General features: G+C 40.2%; 1 protein-coding gene across 1 annotated transcript in view; it reads right to left on the bottom strand.

Annotated features, from left to right (window-relative positions):
* The window catches only part of LOC133986217 (dedicator of cytokinesis protein 2-like), a 99132-nt gene that overhangs the window by 43266 nt on the left and 35762 nt on the right, over positions 1-20104 (bottom strand). The window contains exons 25-26 of the mRNA XM_062426026.1: positions 10042-10184; positions 5484-5579 (exon numbers count right to left, since the gene is read on the bottom strand). Coding sequence (XP_062282010.1) covers positions 5484-5579; positions 10042-10184 — 239 coding nt within the window. The remainder of the gene's footprint in view (positions 1-5483; positions 5580-10041; positions 10185-20104) is intronic.

The raw sequence follows: 20104 nt of genomic DNA, 5'->3' as shown, positions 1-20104 counted from the left end.
ACTGCTTACAAAAGTAAATATAACTATATAAACAACCTACAGTATAAATTAGCAGTGTTAGAAAGTGGATAAGGAAGTATTGTTTACACATCATTAAGTGAGCATGCAGTGCAAAGAAACCTATCAACACATACTGTAGTTAACAGTAACAGTAATTGTAACACAAAAGAATATCTAACAGCAGTAATTAAAAAGTTATAATACTTAAAGGCCTTGAAATCAGATAGTTTCAGACACTTTTTTAGAGAGCCTGAGGCTACTCTGATATCAAGAGTACATTGCTCTTTCTCACATTGTTATCATGCCTCTATTCTCTCTTCTCAGTTTCACAGATTATCTTCCCAGCTTCACTTTTCCTTTGTTTTTCCTGTACACATGCAAATATAGTCATGTATACACACATGCGAATTAAACGAACAAAACAAGGGGCTTTTTTATCTGTGCACTCATTTTTTATGCACACATGCATGCACACGTTCATACTCACAAACAAAGAAGTGAATATATTTCATGCTAATTTGATAGATGTTAATGACTTGGACAGATATGCAGAATCCGCTTCCTAATCATTTTTCCCCTAACACATCCGAATAATTTCATATGCAGAAAAACGCATTAACAGTAGTCCACCATGACAGACACACGCACGCACAAGAGCAAAACTTTTTTTTTTTTTTTTTGATTGAAAAGGAACGGCCTGATCGAACCATCAAAGGGGATTCTGGGTAGAGGAGATGGGGAAAGAGAGACACAGCAGCAGAGGATGAATTACACTTGCGACTGAAACATCCATCCTAATGATCTGTAGTGAAAAGAATAGGTTTTGATGTGGGCTGGCTGCCCGGAGATGTTTTGCTATTTTCAGTTCTAATTATTAATCTGTACGACAAGAAACAAGGGGGAGAACTTTTGACAGCCCCTCTGTTTTACTCCTAAAGCTTAAACAACTCAAATACACACATGAAGACGTATGCAGTTGCATATACACACCTCACACTGAAATGCATTCTCTCACTTCCTCTCAGTCATACTTACACCTAAGCATGCATATATATATGAACTAATAAATGTATATGAATTTATAAATTTACTTCTATCACACATCCACACAAATCTAAAATTTACACTACACACATTACATCCTTGTAGCCTAAAAGTGAAGGTTTAAAAATGTTACAGGTTCACACAAGGATTGAAAACACACACTAATGCACACACACTTGCAAAGATGCTAAAGATGACAGCTTGCAGAATGAATTAAGAGTAGCAGCTTTTCCCACTGTGCCGTAATCCCATGAACAATAGTGAGAGAGAGGTAGATATGGGTAGAGAGAGACAAAGAGGAAGTTATATGGGATTGAGAGAGGGGGAGGTTGAAACCTAGTGAAGTGTGTGGGAGAAGAGAGACCAGACAAAGAAAAGTCCTCCATTCTAAAACAAGGTGGTCTATAAATTAACTGAATGTAGGACAGGTGCACCACTTTATCATTATATATATATATGTTGTGCGTGTGTGAACAATATCTGCCTGTGTGTACATCTGCTTTATCATTTATTCATGGAAGCCATCTCCCTTTCTCTGTTGCCCAGCAGAGCTTTTACTTTCTCCTCTGTTCACTCATTCCCTCACTCCCTCCATCCCCTTGCTGTTTCTAAGATAGCCAAGACTTTTCTGCACTCTTCCCTGGTAGCACTCATCCTCTCCTCCTTTACTTCCATCTGTCTTCTTTCTTTTTTTGTCTCCCTCCTTCATTCTGCAGTGACCTCTCTGCCCTGTTTTATTAAAGCCCATCTTTCTTTCATTTATCCATCCTGCCCATCTCCCAGAAGAGAGTCAGTTTCTTTCTACTCTCCTCTTTCCATCCATAAGTCCCTGTACGATCCCCTTTTCCCCTCACTCTGCTGTGGGCTTGTTGCGGAAGATGTACACTTTGGATATCAGGGGAGCATATGTGTTTGTATAGTATGTGTGAGTGTGTGTGTGGTGGGATGTTGGAATACCAGAGAGAGAGAGGAGGGTAGTTTTCTCTGCTCTCCTTCCCTCATCATGAGGCTCATTAACTCCAGATGCCAGGTCCTATGCAACTCCACCTTTATAATCCCTTCAACACGCACGCACGCACGCACACACGCACACACAGTATTTTCTCACACACAAAAGCTTGGTTACAAAAGGAGAGAGAAACTCAAAGTCTACTACGCTATGACCCGCAGCAGTGGACACTTCAGAGAGATGGTGAGAAAGGAGTGTTAGGGAGATGGGAAGGGGGAGGGGGAATGAGTGGAGCACAGAAAAAAGAGAGCCGAGAGGGCCTGCTTTGAACACATCAGAGGAGCGGGGGAAAAAAGAAAAAGTTTCTCTCTTGCTCCCTCCTTTAGCTCCTCCATTTTGCAAATACTTTTCTCCTCTACTTTCCTCTTCTCTCCTTTCCTGCTTTCTATTTCCATTCTCCTCCTACTCCTTTCATCTCGGCAGCCTGTGATCTATTGGTATATTGAAGCACAGAAGAATACTATGGACGTGAAATGAGTGCTGAGTCAAGGCCTATGTGACAGTATGTGTGTGTGTGCGTGCTGAAGGCGCACATATACAAGTTAAGAACACAACATGATTTCATATCTCCATATAAAACTGCACAAGTAGAATCTCTCTTTAAGGTGTCAGCAATTTGCCACTACATTTTAATGTCACTTACACACCTTTGCTCGCCTTTTCTCAAACGCTCTCTTTCTAATGTTGCTTTCTGCTCAGTAGACTTCCACTTGTTCTGCTCCCTTTCTCTCTCTCTCTCTCCCTATCTCTCTCTCTCTCTCTCCCACATCTTATCTCGTTTTGTGAAAAATGAGCTATATAAATAAATTTGACTTGATTTGACACTACCCCAGCCTCTAAATCTTGCTCCCGCTGCCCATCCTTCATTCCTGTCTCCTTCCCCTTTAACTGCTATCTTTCTCTCCTCTCCAGTGTGGAGCATGATTTCCGAGAGCAGGAGGGACGCTTCCAGGGGGTTATGGAGGCCTTGGAGGGGGAGTATGATGTGCCTGCATCCACTCTGACTAAGTCCATGTCAGCCCCTTCCTCTTCCAGCCGCCCCAGCACCAAGGCACGTGTCAAAAAACTCCGCAAGAAGTGTTTCTGGTGGCTCTAATTTTTTTGGAAGAACAACAAAAGCCTTTTTGGCTGGCAGATGCAAACAGGTGTGGATTATGTTTCATGGGAAACCCAGAGCTCTACAGTAAAGCATCTCTCTTGTGGTCCTGTGGAAGTGCAGTATGTTTATGTGACATGAAAGTCAGGGGGGTCAGGAATTTTTCCAAGCAGCATCCCTGTTCATGGCACTTTATCCATGGCGATCCATCCTCAGTACTGAAGAAATACACCAGGGGACCAGGAAGAAAAAGAGAACACACACAAAAGAAGGAATAAAGGACCAAAGGAGCCGAAGAAAGTGGTTCTCAGATCTGCCTGAGAGGGCGATTGATTATCCCGCTCTTCTCCCTTCTCTCTTTGGGAGCCAAACTTAAGCAGCTAATTTGTGATTAACTTTTGGCTGAAAGTGAGGACACTGCAACAAAAAGAGGAGGCATTGACACTTGGATGACAGACGGGCTTACTGCTTGTCATTTGGCTGAGTGGCTGTCTAGACAGATGGACAGATGTAAAGACTTATGCCAAGTTGGATTCACACCTACAGTTGTGAATGAATCTTCACACAACAATTTTGGCTAAATTACGGCAATAAACAGTGAACTGTCTCTGGAGTGCTCGACAGCCAAAATTTGAATGTAACAACAACTGAAGCACTAATATGAGTGGTGGATGAGTGAGGGACGTGAGTGGTAAACAAGTTGATGAGCTCTCGGGTAACAAAAAGACCGCCTGGTGGATGGATATCACAGTTTTGAAGAGTGGAGATTGTATTAAGAATATATTAAGAGACAGTGTGATAGGCAGCTGATCAAAGACTGACAGGCTGTGTCAGATAATTAAAAATTCTGTCAACGCTGACTGACAGAGTGATTGATTCTCTCCTTTATTACCATCCAAAACTGAAGTATTCTGCTGTGAGCTTAATCTTGCTTCAAGGATTTTCACACACACACACGCGCATACAAATATATGTACAACAGGACATTTAAAGGCTCTAATGCACACATGAAGTGCACTCACTGAAACACAAGCAACACCACCTCGCCCCCGGACACACACACACACACACACACACACACACACACACACACACACACACACGAACACACGCACACACACACACACACACACACACACACACACACACACACACACACACACACACACACACACACACACACACACACACACACACACACACACAAATATAGAGGTAACACAAAAATAGGGGTAGACCACTAATCAATCCAATGTTAGTTATTGGCATGTATTTATATTTCATAAATGTATTAATAAAGCAGAGACTGCTTCTGTTTGAATTACAGTGAAACTAGCTGTTGATGTCTAGAGTTGCTGATGATTCCTTGTTGCAAAAATTGTGGGAAAAAAATTCTCTGCTGGCCACATGTGGAGAGCCCAAAACCATCTGCATTGATGTTATTGAGCAGCCACCAAATGTGACTGTCTCTTTCCTTCAGTAAATACAGTAACCAAAAGAATGTATCCAATATCTCCAAGCAGTTGTTCCACAATCACAAATATCAGCTTTCTCACAATAAATTCATATTCCAGTATCTATAAAGCTGGTCTGTAGCATTCAGGTCACACTGCTACTGCTAGCCATTAACATAAGCTACATAGTAGAGCAACAAATTCAATGTTAAAATCACACACTACATGTCTACACATCTTGTCAAAATCTAAAAAAAAGTCTTAGTAGAAGAAAACTGTTTTTTTTTTAAACAAACTGCAGTATATATAAGCAGAGTTGTCGGTTATTGGAAAGTAGAACTAAAAAAGTCCTGTGTGAGTCTATCCCTGTTGCACGCGCACACAAACGCTCAAAAACACACACACACACACGTTTACACACAAAGACAGACACCATTTGCACCATGCTTAGTTCAAAGCAGTTTAGAGCGTAAACCACTAATCTCACAAGGGCCTACTTCAGCTGCTTCTGGCTGACAAGTTGCCACCAATTACAATCCTGGATGATACCACACATACTAATTAACCAATCCATATCCAAAATGCCCTGTCCTTGCATTTTTATAAGCTGTTCCATAACAGTGTGTGAGCTCCCACGATGCCCCTCTCTTCCTGATCTTCCTCTTGTGTGAATAAAAGTGTGTATTTTGAACAAAATGCATTGTTGTTGACATACTTTGTGATTCAGAACCTGAATAGCAAGGGTAATTTACTTTGAACAACATTGTAATAGAAGACAAAGTGTGAAAAAGACACAAGAGAGAGGGGTCTGCAACGTTTGAAACATCTGTTTATAAAAAGCCAAGTATGTACGGCACATCCTACAGTTGCATGTACTTACGATAAGAGCATGCTCTCGACCCATTGTGATGACCGTCCGGTTGATGATCGTCAGCAGAGACACCACTATGTCCTGGATGTGTTGAAATGTTTCTCCCTAAGAAAACAGACACAGTGAGCAGGGAAGAGAATGACAGATAAGGATATAGAGGGGGAAAAAAGACAAAGATGAGTGAAAGTTTGTTAGATTTCCTCAGGTGTAAACACAAACACACATACAGATGCACAACAGTTTCTGTCCTGTTTCACGCAGCATCCACTCAGGTATTGCTTTGGCGTTGCTCCCAAGGACATTTCAGAACTTTTTCTCGAAAAAAACTTCAGAGACTCGTCAGGTCTTGTTTGTGTAGCAGTTACCCACCACATGAACTATCCTCACTGCAAACACAACCACGTTTGCACACACACACACAGTCCAAAGCTTCACTCAGGTGCTGAATGGATGGATGGCAGATCAAACGAATCAAGAAAGAGAAGAAAGTTTTATAAATCTGAAATTTAAAGTGTGTTCACTTTTCAGAAAATGAGCCTCAGCAAAATATTCAGTGAATCATTTTCAGGGTGGACATTTGAAGTGCTAGAGTTTTTAGACTCATGGATGGGGATTTTTCTGGGCTTTTCTATTCCTTTTTTTCCCCTTAACAACAAACAAAACGTAATTAATTCCGTCTGTCTTTGTGCTTAATCCTGTCCTGAGTCGAATGACTATTTCCTAGTCAGAGAAGGTCTGCAGGTTTAAAAGAAACACAGAAAATCAAGAAAATCAGATGGAATATTTGACTTTTAGTTACTAGTTGTTGATTACTGCCTTTTTGGCTGAAGTCTATTCAAACTAGAGCTTTTCCACAGGATGTGAAGGATTTTTCTGCTATTTGGGTTGTTTCACCCACTGAAAACAAAATCTCAGCTCAGAAAATGTTGTAACATAACTATAAAACTTAGAGACATAAACAAGACTAAGAGCCTACAGCCATGCTAGCAGCTGTGTGAAGCTGTACTCAAGCATAATGGTGCTTTGAGCTAAATGCTGGCGTTAGCATTTAGCTCAAAGTACCACTGAGGTCAAAAATATTTTTGAAAATGTGCCAGCTATTAATGCATTTTATGTTTGCCAAGAAAAAGTAAACAATGTTAGCTGACCTGTAAAAACTGCAGGACAGAGAAATGAAATCTGACTTATGGCAGACACGGAAAAAATAGGACAAAGCCGTCCGAAAGCTTTGCATGCATGTATAAAATATGCACTTTTGTTAGAGGCATAGCTCCACATACACACACAAAAAAACAAAAAAAAACAATTACCACACACACACAGACACACACACACACACAGTGGAGCCGGTCAATGAAGACTGACTCAGAATTGCCTGGGGGCAGTGACACACAAGTGAAGCATCTGCTGCATCCAAACACACCTTGGAATTAATGCTGGTGGGTACGTATGTGTGTATGCAAGTGTGTCTGTGTCTGTCTGTGTATGTATGTGTGTCTACAACCTCAATATCATTATTGTGTCCTTGTATGAGCTGATCAGTAAGGCAGATAGATGAAGAGTGAAGGTCCGAAAATAACAAAGGGAGGTAGTGTGTGTGTGTGGGCGCGATGTGATGGCAGATGATTTTAAGGGCCTGATGAGAATCAAGTAGGCATGATTAAACCACATTAGATGCACTGACTCACAGCCACAGGACACATAAAAAGTAAACAACTGTGTTTGTGTGTGTCATCGTGCATAACATTTCCATCTCAGACTCAAACACACACAGTCACATAGTTAGGTTGAGGCACAGCTGTTGATCCTAAATAAGCCCAAATCTTTTGGCTCACTGTAGGTATTTCGGTCTCCTGGAAAGCATTTCTCAGACAGCCGTCTCTAAGCAGGAAGATGAGAGATGAGACACAATGCTCTTTTTCCCTCCTGCAGAACACAAACACGTGGAAGTCGATATTCTGTTCATTAATTCCAAACTGTAGCCAAGCTGGTTTATCATCTCTACTGGCAATACCAGCATCATATAAGAAAGAAAAACAGAAATGATTGTTTTGGGATAAAGTGGAGAGAAAAGGGCAAGCAAGCTTTGGTGAGCCATGCCTCTCTGTCTTTCTCTGTTAGTATCCTCCCTTTATCTCACACACACGAATTGCATAAACACTCAAAAGATACAAAGTTACTTATGAATTCAACACAAATTCTCCCACAGACACAGGCAACTGTCTATCGCATTCTCTCCTCTTCCATCTCGGTTTCTCCATTTGCATCTCTCTCTCTAGTTTGGAGACATCTGTGGCATGACAACTTAGCAGGTACCACCAAGAGAGAGGGAAAGAGGGACCGAGAGATGGGAGAAAAACAAAGAAGGAGGGGGGGTGCAGAAAAGTAGGTGTGTAGGGTGAGGAGGCAAGACGTCTCCCATCACCTCTTCCTCTGCTTCTGTTGTTTCTTTTACTTTTTCCACATGTTCTCTCTCACACCCCCAACTTACAATTTCATACTGTCATCTCACTAGCTCTCTGTATCGTTTCTTCTAAAAAATCCTCCACCTTATTGTCTAATAAAATGACCATTTTTACTGCCATCTGTTTAGCTTTTAACCTTCCGTCTTGCTTTTCTATTCCAATTTTCAACTCTGTTTTTCGCTCTCTCTGCATGGCTATGAATATTTTTCAATTTCGCTGTTCTTTTCTGCTTTTGTTCATTTTCCCCCTGACAATTAAGAAAACACAGTTTGCTTTTTCAGTCAGATGACACATCTGTGTGCGTGTGTGCGCCCGCGTGTGTGTGCATGTGTGTGTGTGCATGTGTGTGTGTGCATGTGTGTGTGTGTGTGTGTGTGTGTGTGTGTGTGTGTGTGTGTGTGTGTGTGTGTGTGTGTGTGTGTGTGTGTGTGTGAGAGAGAGAGAGGGGCACTTCAGTGACAAACAACAGTGTCTGTGGTTTACAAAGAGCTGTGCAGTGGGAGCCGTGTTGAGGTCAAGCCTTTTATTAAGCTATGCTACATTCAGTCTAGCAACATGTTTACACTAGACTTAGTGTGTTTGGCTTTAGTGTGACAAGATGGCACAGGAGCCAAATAGCAGTATGGAGTGTGGGTGGAAATTAATGTAGAAAATATGTTTAATATGGCAGAAAACCATATGAAGCTGTGGATCCCTGTTTTTCTATTCTGTACATTATTGTATTTGTATGTGTCATGTCCTTTTGATACTCTGTCACTGTCTGCTTTTGTTCTTCTCCTCAACCAACATAAATTAATCTCATCAAATTCACTCCACTCTATTCATTACTTCTCTCTCTTCTCCCCCTGTCTCTCTTCTCTTGGCTTATGCTTCATTAGTGCTACCCAAATAAACAGATCTGCAAAAAGCAATACCTTCACTTCAAAGACTCAGCAGGCTGTCAACAACTTGCAGGAGCAATTAAAAAGTCCTCAGCTGGATTCTGCAGATGCATTTGTTGTGTGTGTGTGTGTGTGTGTGTGTGTGTGTGTGTGTGTGTGTGTGTGTGTGTGTGTGTGTGTGTGTGTGTGTGTGTGTGTGTGCGTGTGTGTGTGTGTGTGTGTTTGTGTGTGTGTGTGCGTGTGTCCGTATTTAAGGTGTTTAGTTCAGGAGCTAACTGGATTTTGATTCAACAGGCTACCATGCAACAACACCCGTGGAACAAAATCAATTAGATTCTAATTGGTCAAGGGTTGCTTCACTGCACGACTGGATGACTGAGGACAAAACAGCTTAAGGCTATTTTCTTTACTGTTCAAGAGACAAGTTCCAGTGGGGTGGAATAAAACTCAGAGGTAGTTCATATTCATTCTATGATGCTAAAAAGATCAAGGAAATGTCTTTTAATTGGTGAAATGCCCAACTTTTCCCCTAACATCTTCCCAATAAAAATGCGTCATAAGAGAGGTATTGTGTAGCTTCAAATTAAACAATGCCTGGCAGGTCTGTCACTCATCAGTTCCTGTCAATTGGTCTGTTTCAACTGTAAGCATCCGGTGTTTTATGATCTTGGTTGTTTTATTATTTGTATTCTTAAAGGACATGTCCTTTTTATATATGCAAATTGTGTCTGGATGAACTGAGAACTACTGTTGTTGCGTCTCACACCAGAAATCAGGATGAGTCACTTGAATTGTGTCTCAAGTGACCACTTAGGATCCGATTTTGTTTCCCACAGACATTTGATTGTATGTGTGGGAAAAATGAGAAAAAAGACAATTGATCTATTCAGTTACTGCTGAAAGCTACAGAAGATTAGCATGGCCATTTTGCATACCATCTAAAGTCTAAAACTATACAGAAAACCTCAAAATAGAAGATGTTGAGGGGAAAAAAGAGAAATTATATAACAATGTAAAGGGAGGAAGATAAAGACCTTGCCATCTTGCTTCAGTTGGAGGCTGATATTATGAGCTTGTTGTGCTTTATTCACCAACATGTACCAGGCTGTTCTTTACCTCAAACCCCAACTCTACGTCTCCACTGTTTTCTATGTTCCCACTGCATATAGGATGAAGTGAATAACTTCAATACCAACAATAAAGAGTTGCTCTGTGTCTCACCACATTGTCCCTGCTGAGGACCTCCAGAATGTTGTTGAGAAGCTCCAGACTGTTTCTCCTTTCATCATGAGGTCCATCAGCCATACTGGCCAGTGCCCCACTCAGCTCCCGTAGCATCATGGGTAGCAAAACATCACGGCACTCTGCGAAGAAACAAAAGTACACATGGTCAAAAGTATCCGGTTTAATGCATGGGAAACACACATAATAATCTTCTCGGTCTGCGAGAAAACTGTGTGAGACAGTGTTCAGTATGTGAGAGGGATGTTTTATTTACTTCTTTTGGCAAGGCCCTTAAACGGAAAAATGTCTTAAGAAGTTCAAACACAAACCTCAACAGTTACACATCAAAATCGACTTCAACATGAATCCAATTTCAAAAATCCTCCAAAGTCTAAACTCAGCACCCTTACATCAATTGGTACTGCACATGTGGAGGCAGCTGCACCCACACAGCAGCATGTAATGAGGCTACTGCACCCTGAAGAAGAAATTCAACCCTAACCCCAGACTTCACAATGAAGCAATATCAATCAAGTGTCTATTTGCAGTTCCAATGCATGTCTGCTGCTCTGTCAGCCAAACAGTCAACACATCAATCACCATGGCCTAACGTCTCTTTCCCATGATTAATCCTAATCTTTAATTAATTAATTTGTTAATTTGGTCACACATGCAAAACATCATAAGTACCGTAAAAAACGCTGTGTAACACGCACCTTTAACGCAATACTTTTTCATTTAAAAGTGAGGCTTATACACCTTGTGCAAACATAATGAGCATCTACACTTATGAACTATAACGTCCTATAAACAGTGGTGTCAAGCACGCACTGCGCGCTCCAGCTGTTTCGGCCGCTAATGAAAATGGATAGACCCGTTAATGCTGTATGTTGTATGGAAAAATGATTGTGTGTTGATCAGAAGTATTTTGGGATTTGCTGTGATGTTTTAGTATTTACAGACCAAACTGATGTTGAAGCGTGATGTGCAAAAGCGCGACTCCGGTGCAGTAGTCTATTTGCGCACAGCGACAGCTCTGATGAAGAGTTTTTGGGACTCGAGAGTGACTGTATTTTTAAAAAAGGTTTAATTGAAACTCATAGCCTAACCATAACCCAGTCTGAGTTAATATACCGGTCCAGTTCAGTTAAGCAAATCATTACCGGACCATTAACCCGACACACTGTTTCAGATGTAATATGTGTGTCTTGATTGTGTTTCAAATAAAAGTAAATTAAGAAAGATTTGGCGTATAAACATATGTGTTTGTAGATGAATAGCTACTGGTACATTTAAAAAAACAGTCATTATTAGAAAAGTGTTTTTCCCAGCTTTCCCACTAATGTGTGAAAACTATTTAATTCATGTTAAACGTACATAGTTAAACGTACTTTAAATTAACTAATCAATTACATTTTTGTAATATTTATACCTGGCAAATTCATGGATGGCATGGATTTTGTAGTATAAAGTCAGTCTAATTATTATAGGAAATCACTGAAGTACTAAAGTATACAAAGCAGTAAAATCTGAGGTAGAAGCAGAAACAGTCTAACAATATTTGAGGGTCAATTGCATTTTTTAAGCTTCTCTGAATGGGTCACTAATATTTCCAAAACGTGTTTGAGATTCATTAGTAAATAGTTTGTTCATGTTGAGTGGATTCCCATCCAGATTACACACACTGTGGCCAATATTTTAGTTTTATGCCAAACTATGAACGGTAGTAGATCCTACTTTAAAAATCAAAAAAATGTATTGTCTAAAGCACTGTATAGACAATGAATTATGTTTCAGGAATGCAATTTTCATGACAAACTAACATAGCTAGAATGCACGATTGCACCTATATGCTTAGTAAACTGGTTGAATTTGCTTTTAGGCCGCTTTCTAAAACTTTTACTTGCTGATGCAAGACCTAATGAGACTGGGGATGTGACCAGGCTGTCCAGCCAAGCTGACAGACTATTTGAATAATTGATTGTTAATGGGGCTGTTGTACTCAAATTATCATCCGATATTTAGAAGTCAGCAGAGCTGGTGGCTTTATCACTAAAGACAGATACAATCCCAGACCACACCAAATGGATTAAAATAGACACTATCAAAGATGTTGGTCTAGAATTTAGGTTTGTATTTTCAGTTAATATTACATTTATCATTATTATCTTGGCTGCCCTACAACTTTACAGCAACTCCAATATTATTAAATACTAATAATAGCGAATAGACACAGTGAGCATATCCATTTGATTATCTGACAGGCTTCCACAATTTAGCCAAATTGGTTTTGGATCATGGATCACAGTCACAAGCCAAATTAGTAACTTGTCAGATATGAATGTTTAACTGTCATTACAAATTATGTACTACGCATTTGCAAATATGTATAAGGAAACTGATGGCAACATATTCTGGCATTAGCTGATAGTATCATCAAATTTCAAGTGTTTTCTCTTCGAATCAACTGGCCTGACCTCTCCCTTTTTTTTTTCCTCTTTCTCCATCTTTCTGCCCCCTCCACCTCAACACTTTCCCCCTCCTCCCCACCATCCCTCCTTTCATAGCCCCAGGTAGACAGAACCCATTAAAAGCTCATCTGGGCTGATGCTCGTTAGTTCCATTATTAACTGAACCAAGCCTATGCTCCTGCTGAGTGGACCCTCATTGCAACACTCACTCCATCACGAGAACATGCAGAGAGAAAGGGAGGGGGAGACAGAAAGATAGAAGGGGGAAAAATGCATGAGTCACAGATTTCCCTTAATGACTCAGAGAAATGGAGGGAGGAGAAGGAGGAGGGACCTGGACAGGTAAAGGGAATTCAGCAGGAAGAGGAGGAAAAGGGTGAAGTGAAAGACTGGAAAAGACTGGATGAAAAACAAAAGTAGGATCTCAGTGCAAAGTAACTTTAATCTATTGACCATCATGTATAATGTAAAATATCAAACACAATCATTCAAATGGAAATAGAGTGCAATGAGCTCAATAGTTCAATGAGCCTTGATCTTTCTTGAAAATGTTCCTCTATCAGATTTGAACAACATGAAACTGAGAGACATCCTGGTCATCTCATGGTTCCCTTAAGAGAGGTAGAGGATGGTGTTTTAGCTGCTGCGAGCTTTGTATTTGAGTAGATACCCTGATAAATCTGTTTAATCCATCAAAGCAGAAACTCATCATCTTTTGTCCTTTCAGATGGAGAAAGCAACGGGTTTGTAGCAGCATATTTTTGTGTGGTGTGTGTTAGAGAGAGAGAGAGAGAGAGAGAGAGAGAGAGAGAGAGAGAGAGAGAGAGAGAGAGAGAGAGAGAGAGAGAGAGAGAGAGAGAGAGAGAGAGAGAGAGAGAGAGAGAGAGAGAGAGAGAGAGAGAGAGAGAGAGAGAGAGAGAGAGAGAGAGAGAGAGAGCTTGAGAATTAATCCATCCGCCTTCCTCGGTGTGATTGTACCAATAAACCTTTGGAGGACTCCATTCCCCGGTGCAGTGACCCCTAAGCCACCTGCTACTATATTTCTATTGATCTAAGAAATAAACCCAGCTGATATTTCCTGCTGTAACACATTCAGGGGAGGGAAAGCGAAATAGAAAGCAGGTGGGGGGTTGAAATGGTATCCTGTTGTGTGACACACTATGTGCTTTGTGTTTTTATTGTCAGGAGCCAAAAATAATGAAAAAATAACCATGATTGCAAATTTCAAGGTTTATGCCTACCTTGACCCAGTGTGAATGCGCAGGAAGACGGAGGAATACATTTACTGAAGCTCCACACATGACCTCACTACACCATTTAGAAAATTAACACTGATGCACACCAGTGCTTGGATAGACAGGTATGTAGCCGTTTTATATAAGCCGATGAGTTGCAGACACTTTCTAGCATATAAGAAGTTGCTGTTGCTTTTTGGGTAAAAGATCTTAAAATCTTAAACATTTGAAATGCCTTCGGATAGGGGTGATCTGTCTCACCTTTCCGGTTTGTCCTCTTACATAACACACAAAATGATGCTTTTGTTGAAAAAGAGGAACGAGCTGAAGACAGAGATTAACAGAGCATCCAAACAGAAACGGAGACTTAACTGTAATTCCTATCTACTTGTGGGTATTTTCTAAATTAAACATACAGCTAAAACCTCCAGAAACAGACAGGTAGATATATTCCGATTTTATGTACTGCAGCAATTTTATTGTCCATAGTGAAACAATCGGCTCTACTCTGGTATTTATCAGCAAAGGACCTTTCTACGGCAGCTGCTGACATACAAAAAGTATATTTTCACCAATTTGAATAGTGATAGAAAACAACCTGAGTCTCATGTTTTTTGAACAGCCTGTAAATCCTGCTCTGAGATCATATGTACACAGACTAAAACACTTTTAGTTCAATCAGCAGCCGCTTCTCATCTTAAAATTCAGAAGACTTATTGAAAACCCATGAGCAACCTAACAGCTTACTCATCTTCAGCAGCTTTCTACTTTGACGGATCTGTCAGGGAGCATATTGTCTGTTTTGATTTTACTTAGATTCCCCTTCAAATCGCCTGTGGAGCTCCTGAATATGAGATTCAAAAATGATGAAGTACAGGCTGCCTTGGTAATGCTCATACAGAGTGATAGTCCTCAGTCACTGATGCAGAACAGCGCCTTTAACATTGCAGGTATTTCTCTGTGCTTTGCCTGCACCAGAATAACATCAGGAATGTAAATATCTGCTGCTTCAGCCTGAATGCCGTCTTTCTCAGACTTCTTTGAACTGCAATGTGGTCCTCAGGGCTTTCAGTCTTGTAAAAACACCAACTACAAGCGTGTGCAGCTCTAAGGTAGTTCATTCTTTACGAAGGCATCTGAAATGATTGCCATTTCAAAGAACACATGCTCTGAGGCACTTACCATAAACTCCAACTTCTGTGAACAGAGTGTATGTGTGTATGTGCTCTAATGGAGGCATATGCAAAATAGCCTTGCCCTCTGATAAGTAAGTTCTTGATTTTTTTAGAAACAAATGATGCCTCCTCACAGTGGATAACATCATTGATTTAATCAAACACAACTGATGCCTCCTGCATTTCCTCTTGAACTTTTGAAACAGATACTGCAAGGGCACATGCTGTGTTTATTAAGAGAATGAAAGCAGACCCACCTGAGGTCGTTTCAGTAAACTTTTAATAATTGATTCAAACAAAATTAATCTTAAGAGTAGCATCATTGTGGCTGAGTAGTTAACTCATTACTTACAGAAACTTGCCTTTTTATTAGCCAGATAAACTTTCATTGAAAACCATGACAGATACCATGAGATCTTACTGATGAAATGCAACTAATGTCTTCACATAGATTAGATCTGCTTTTAAATGCAAAAAGCTTGAAAATGTAACTTCCATCCAACTTTCCATTGAATCTGTATCTTCTGCCTGCACTTCCTGTTCTCAGTTCTCCTGGTGTCTCACTTTCCTCAACTGTTATTTCTATTCTTTCTGTTTCTTGGTCCTCTATTGCAAGCTCCTACTTCTCCTATCAATCTTTCATTTGTTTTTCCCATCTTGTTTCTTGCCATGTACATGTATTTTTGCACATTTCAATCTCAGCATTTAAACAATGTATTTCTCCACAGGCTTTCAGTAAATATCAGTTATTTGTTGCTCATTAAATCATCCAATCTTTCCACAGTTTTATCTTGTCACAAGCACATCTTCTCAGTGAGCATAGAACAGTACGACATGTGCTCTGCTCTAGATCTGCTCTGACTTGAGCCTCTTAGACAGAACTTCCTTTCGGGCTGCATACAAATCCTGCATCTTTCACTAGGATTGGCAGGGTCTAACCTAGGTCATGGCCTTAATCCTATAACCGTAAACCATTTTTGCAGAGGTCTGTTTGTTGGAGCTTGCATGGGGGCTGTTTTGTGATGAAGCAACCTAAAAACGCTGAGAGGTTCAGCTGAAGGTAAGAGGGGAGCAGCGTCAGTGAAGAGGTAGAATTAGAGGAAAAATACAACCTGCACCAGAGGAAAAAGGGACGAACAAGCCATATGAACTGATTAAGAGTTTATCAAGTTATCAAGCTGACAAAAATAAACGTACGATTTCTAAGCTATTTTCTAACAGAATAGTGCAGTCACACACACACACACACACACACACACACACACACACACACACACACACACACACACACACACACACACACACACACACACACACACACACACACACACACACACACACACACACACACACACACACACACACACACACACACACACACACACACAGCCTTGTGACAGATTAAATAATTAAATTAATCAACATCGGTGCACAGACATGGCTCCTATGCACACAGTGTTTCTACACTTCACATGCATGTGTGATTTATTTGCATGTTAAGAGTTATGGCCTGCGGTGCAACAATGCAGTGAATCAGTTTTTCCATGCTGTGAAAGAAAGCATCGCCAACAAGCACTGACAGAAAAATGGATGTCATGGTTTTGGGGCATCACAGGGATGCGTTTTAACTTTTTCTCTTATGTGCAGATATTTACACCTGTATAAAAGGAATAGAAATACACAGATTCAGAACCCACACCATATGAGCTCCAAGTACCCATCTATATTCAACTCAAAATTAGAGCTGTGATGATTAGTTGATTAATCAACTAGTTGTCAACTATCAAAATAATTGGCAACCATTTTAATAATCAATTATTCCTTAAGACTTTTAGGTTTATGTCCAAAATCTCTGTATCCAACTTCTCAAGCAGCCACTTTGGGAAACATTGATCAACATTTGTTTTTACTATTTTCTTACATTTTATGGACCAAACAACTAATCAATTAATCGAAAAAATTATTAAGGAACAATCGATAATGACAATAATCATTAGTTGCAGCCCTATTCAAATAATATATATCTTAGCCATTATCTCAGCCTTTGATTATTAATACCAATGTCTGTGTGTCCAAGTCTAATTGTCCTTTTTGTGTCTGAATTAGTGTTCACTGTTATTTGATGTGTAAGAGCTGGAATGTCCTTGTGCCTATGTGAGACTGTGGTTATGTGTTTGGGTTACCAAGTTTGTGAGAGCAGACAGCGGCCAGTGTGGCAGGCCAGCACACAGAGAGCAGCTTTGATGGCTCAGCAGCTAACTCATCCCTTTTTATGTGCCTTTTTTTCATTTGACAGCCAAACACAATAAACTATAGCACATGATAATAAGATACAATCTCAATTTCTAAGAGGCATGTAAATTAGAAGTGTCTTCCTCTTTTCTCCATCCATCTCTCTTCCCTCCCTTTAGTCGTGATCCCTTGCTTTTGGGAAGATAAAGTGATAGAAAAGATGATAATGAGGAGGTTTGGAGGCACGACAACAAGTTAATCTTCCAAGTCGAGGGAGGGTTGGGACCAAGCCAACTATCTCCTCACTTGGTGATGACTAAATGTCTCTCTCAGCAGGTTTTTCATCTCTCCATGTCACTGTGGGTGTCTCCTCTCATCCACTTTCCCTCCATCTTTCATCCGTCTTCCTCCCATCTCTCTCATTTTTTCCTATGCTCCATCTTTAAACCCCATCTGAAATTTAAAGCCCCATGTTGCCTTCGTTTTTAATTGCTCGCTGGTGTGTCAGGAGAATATATTTGACATGGTTGTCTTGAGTACAATTGCTTTTCCTCATGTTAATTACCAAGTAGCCATACACACAGAAATAATAGAGTATAACTTACTAAAACAGGGAATTAAAGCAATTTATAAGTTTAACACCAAACGTGTTGACATTTGCTCATTAGTCCAGACAGAATTGGGCATTTTTGTCATGTTTACCACAAACACAAAGATTTAGTACTAGATATTGTTGTTGCAAATAATCCGATGAGTGCTGTTTTCAGATTCTGCTTTTGTTTATATCCTGTGTTTAAAAGAGCATCTTGCTCTTTCTTTTCACCTGTCTTAGTCACTTTCTATGAGTCACCCACTAATTGCCACCCCTCATCTCTGCCTTCCTGCTCTGCTTTGTCTTCCATATGACTATTGCATCGATTGCCCAATTAGTATGTTGGCAGCATTAGTTGCTACAGAGTTTTGATCAATTAAACCAAGGCAGATCAATGTAACATAACTGCCTTGCAGTGAACCATCTCGTTGCTTTGACTGATGGGCTGGCTTATTCCAAATGTCTTCTGGTAGGAGAGTAATAAATCATGAAGCTAATGGCTGTGGTTAAGCCTATATCTGATCTTGATTTTTAAATCCAAATTTGTATTTGTTTAGAATTCATAATAAGGTGAGTGTAGAGCTGATATATACGCTCAATCTGCTAATCACATTTCACTTATTCATTTATATTACCTCCAAATTACTGAACTGTTGTAATGATTTGTCTAATTATTTTCAATGCCACCTTCTTGTTCAGCTGCTGCTGTATAATGACCCACTGTCCCAACGGGGATCATTAAGCTTTCCACTGTGTTATTTTGCAGTTACCTGAAAAAGTAAAACAGAAAGGCCCTGCTTAGTTGTGCAGGGGAAACGGAGCTATTGACAGCACCGTGCTGTTTGGTCAGGTTTCTCTCGTCTCTCGTTTACATTAAATTCCGTTCATCTACACCAACTTAATTAACAGCTGAGCGTGTTCACTGACAACTGTGTGCCTCTACTGTCCTTGTCAGCATTCAGTTTCCACCAAGATCACCCCTCAGACACAGGAATGGATCAGAATATGAATAAGGTGGAGAGTGTATGAGCCAGAGGCATTTCCCAAAATGATTAAACTCCATTCAGTTTGCTCCATTAGTCTCATCCATCCCTCTATTCTTCTATCGTTTCATCCACAACCTCCCAAACTGCCGTCACTGCAGAGACTGAATGGCAGCAACTAACTCTCCCTCTCATTAACCTTCTGGAAGCATCAACCCACAGCTCTACAGTAAACACAGCTATTTTGGGTCCGCCTGTACAACAACAATCAAAAATCATTTGTGGCAGATGGCTTATGTGCTGCCAAACCCACGAATGAACACCACGTCTTTGACCTAATTTCATAATTCTCAGTCAGGTATGGGACACAGTTCTTGCTGGGTGATCTTACTGCAGTTACTATACGGCATGATATGAACTTTACTATGATGTAACAAACTAATGTAATGTGTCATAACCTAATAATATTAGATTATCAGAGGTAAGAAGGTAAGAGGAAAAGAGAAGAGAAGAGAAGAGAAGAGAAGAGAAGAGAAGAGAAGAGAAGAGAAGAGAAGAGAAGAGAAGAGAAGAGAAGAGAAGAGAAGAGAAGAGAAGAGAAGAGAAGAGAAGAGAAGAGAAGAGAAGAGAAGAGAAGAGAAGAGAAGAGGTATGCAGTAAGTTTATAAGAGTAAGAGTTTATAAGGAAAGAATGGTGAAGAACAGGAAAAAACACAGTTTGAGAGCCTGAGGGGACATAGCAGCCATATGACATGTTTCTTAAAGATTCACACAGTCCATCTGTTAATATATCTATATAACTAAGGATAAAGCATACATGGCAGCTTGTGGGACCACCAAGCAACCTGTTACACATGCCTGCGCAAGCAAACAAACACACAAACGCACACACACACTCTGAGGAACAGTAAAACTGACAGCTTTGAAATTATAGCTCAAACAGCTGCTTTGAGAAAGGCTATGAGAAGTACATAACAATAAATGCAGGCCCCTTGTGATGCATGCAAACACTTGCTTACCCTCAGGTTAACCTTCACACATATATCATATACTCATTCATCTTTCCACTACTAAAAACACTGCTTTTTCATAACTGCTTAAGGAGATGTATTATATTTAAGTTATTAACACAGTCTAATATTGCTTTAGACCACATGGAATCTGCATTCTGCTTAGTTACATGTTAATATCTTTGTCATTTGAAGCTCTCTTAGAAGCCAGATGTAGAAAACCACATTCTGCGTTATTATAACTGGGGCCTAAAGTGACCTGTCACTAATGCTGATTGGTAGAGAATGTTGGGACAAGCAAGATCACTCAGCACTGATTAATTCCTGACGATAATAACTGTACATTACATCACTCATCCATA

Source organism: Scomber scombrus, chromosome 9 (assembly GCF_963691925.1).
Source record: "Scomber scombrus chromosome 9, fScoSco1.1, whole genome shotgun sequence".
NCBI classification, from domain to species: domain Eukaryota; kingdom Metazoa; phylum Chordata; class Actinopteri; order Scombriformes; family Scombridae; genus Scomber; species Scomber scombrus.
The sequence above is the reverse complement of the archived record's forward strand: the minus strand, read 5'-3'. Positions and strand labels throughout refer to the sequence as shown.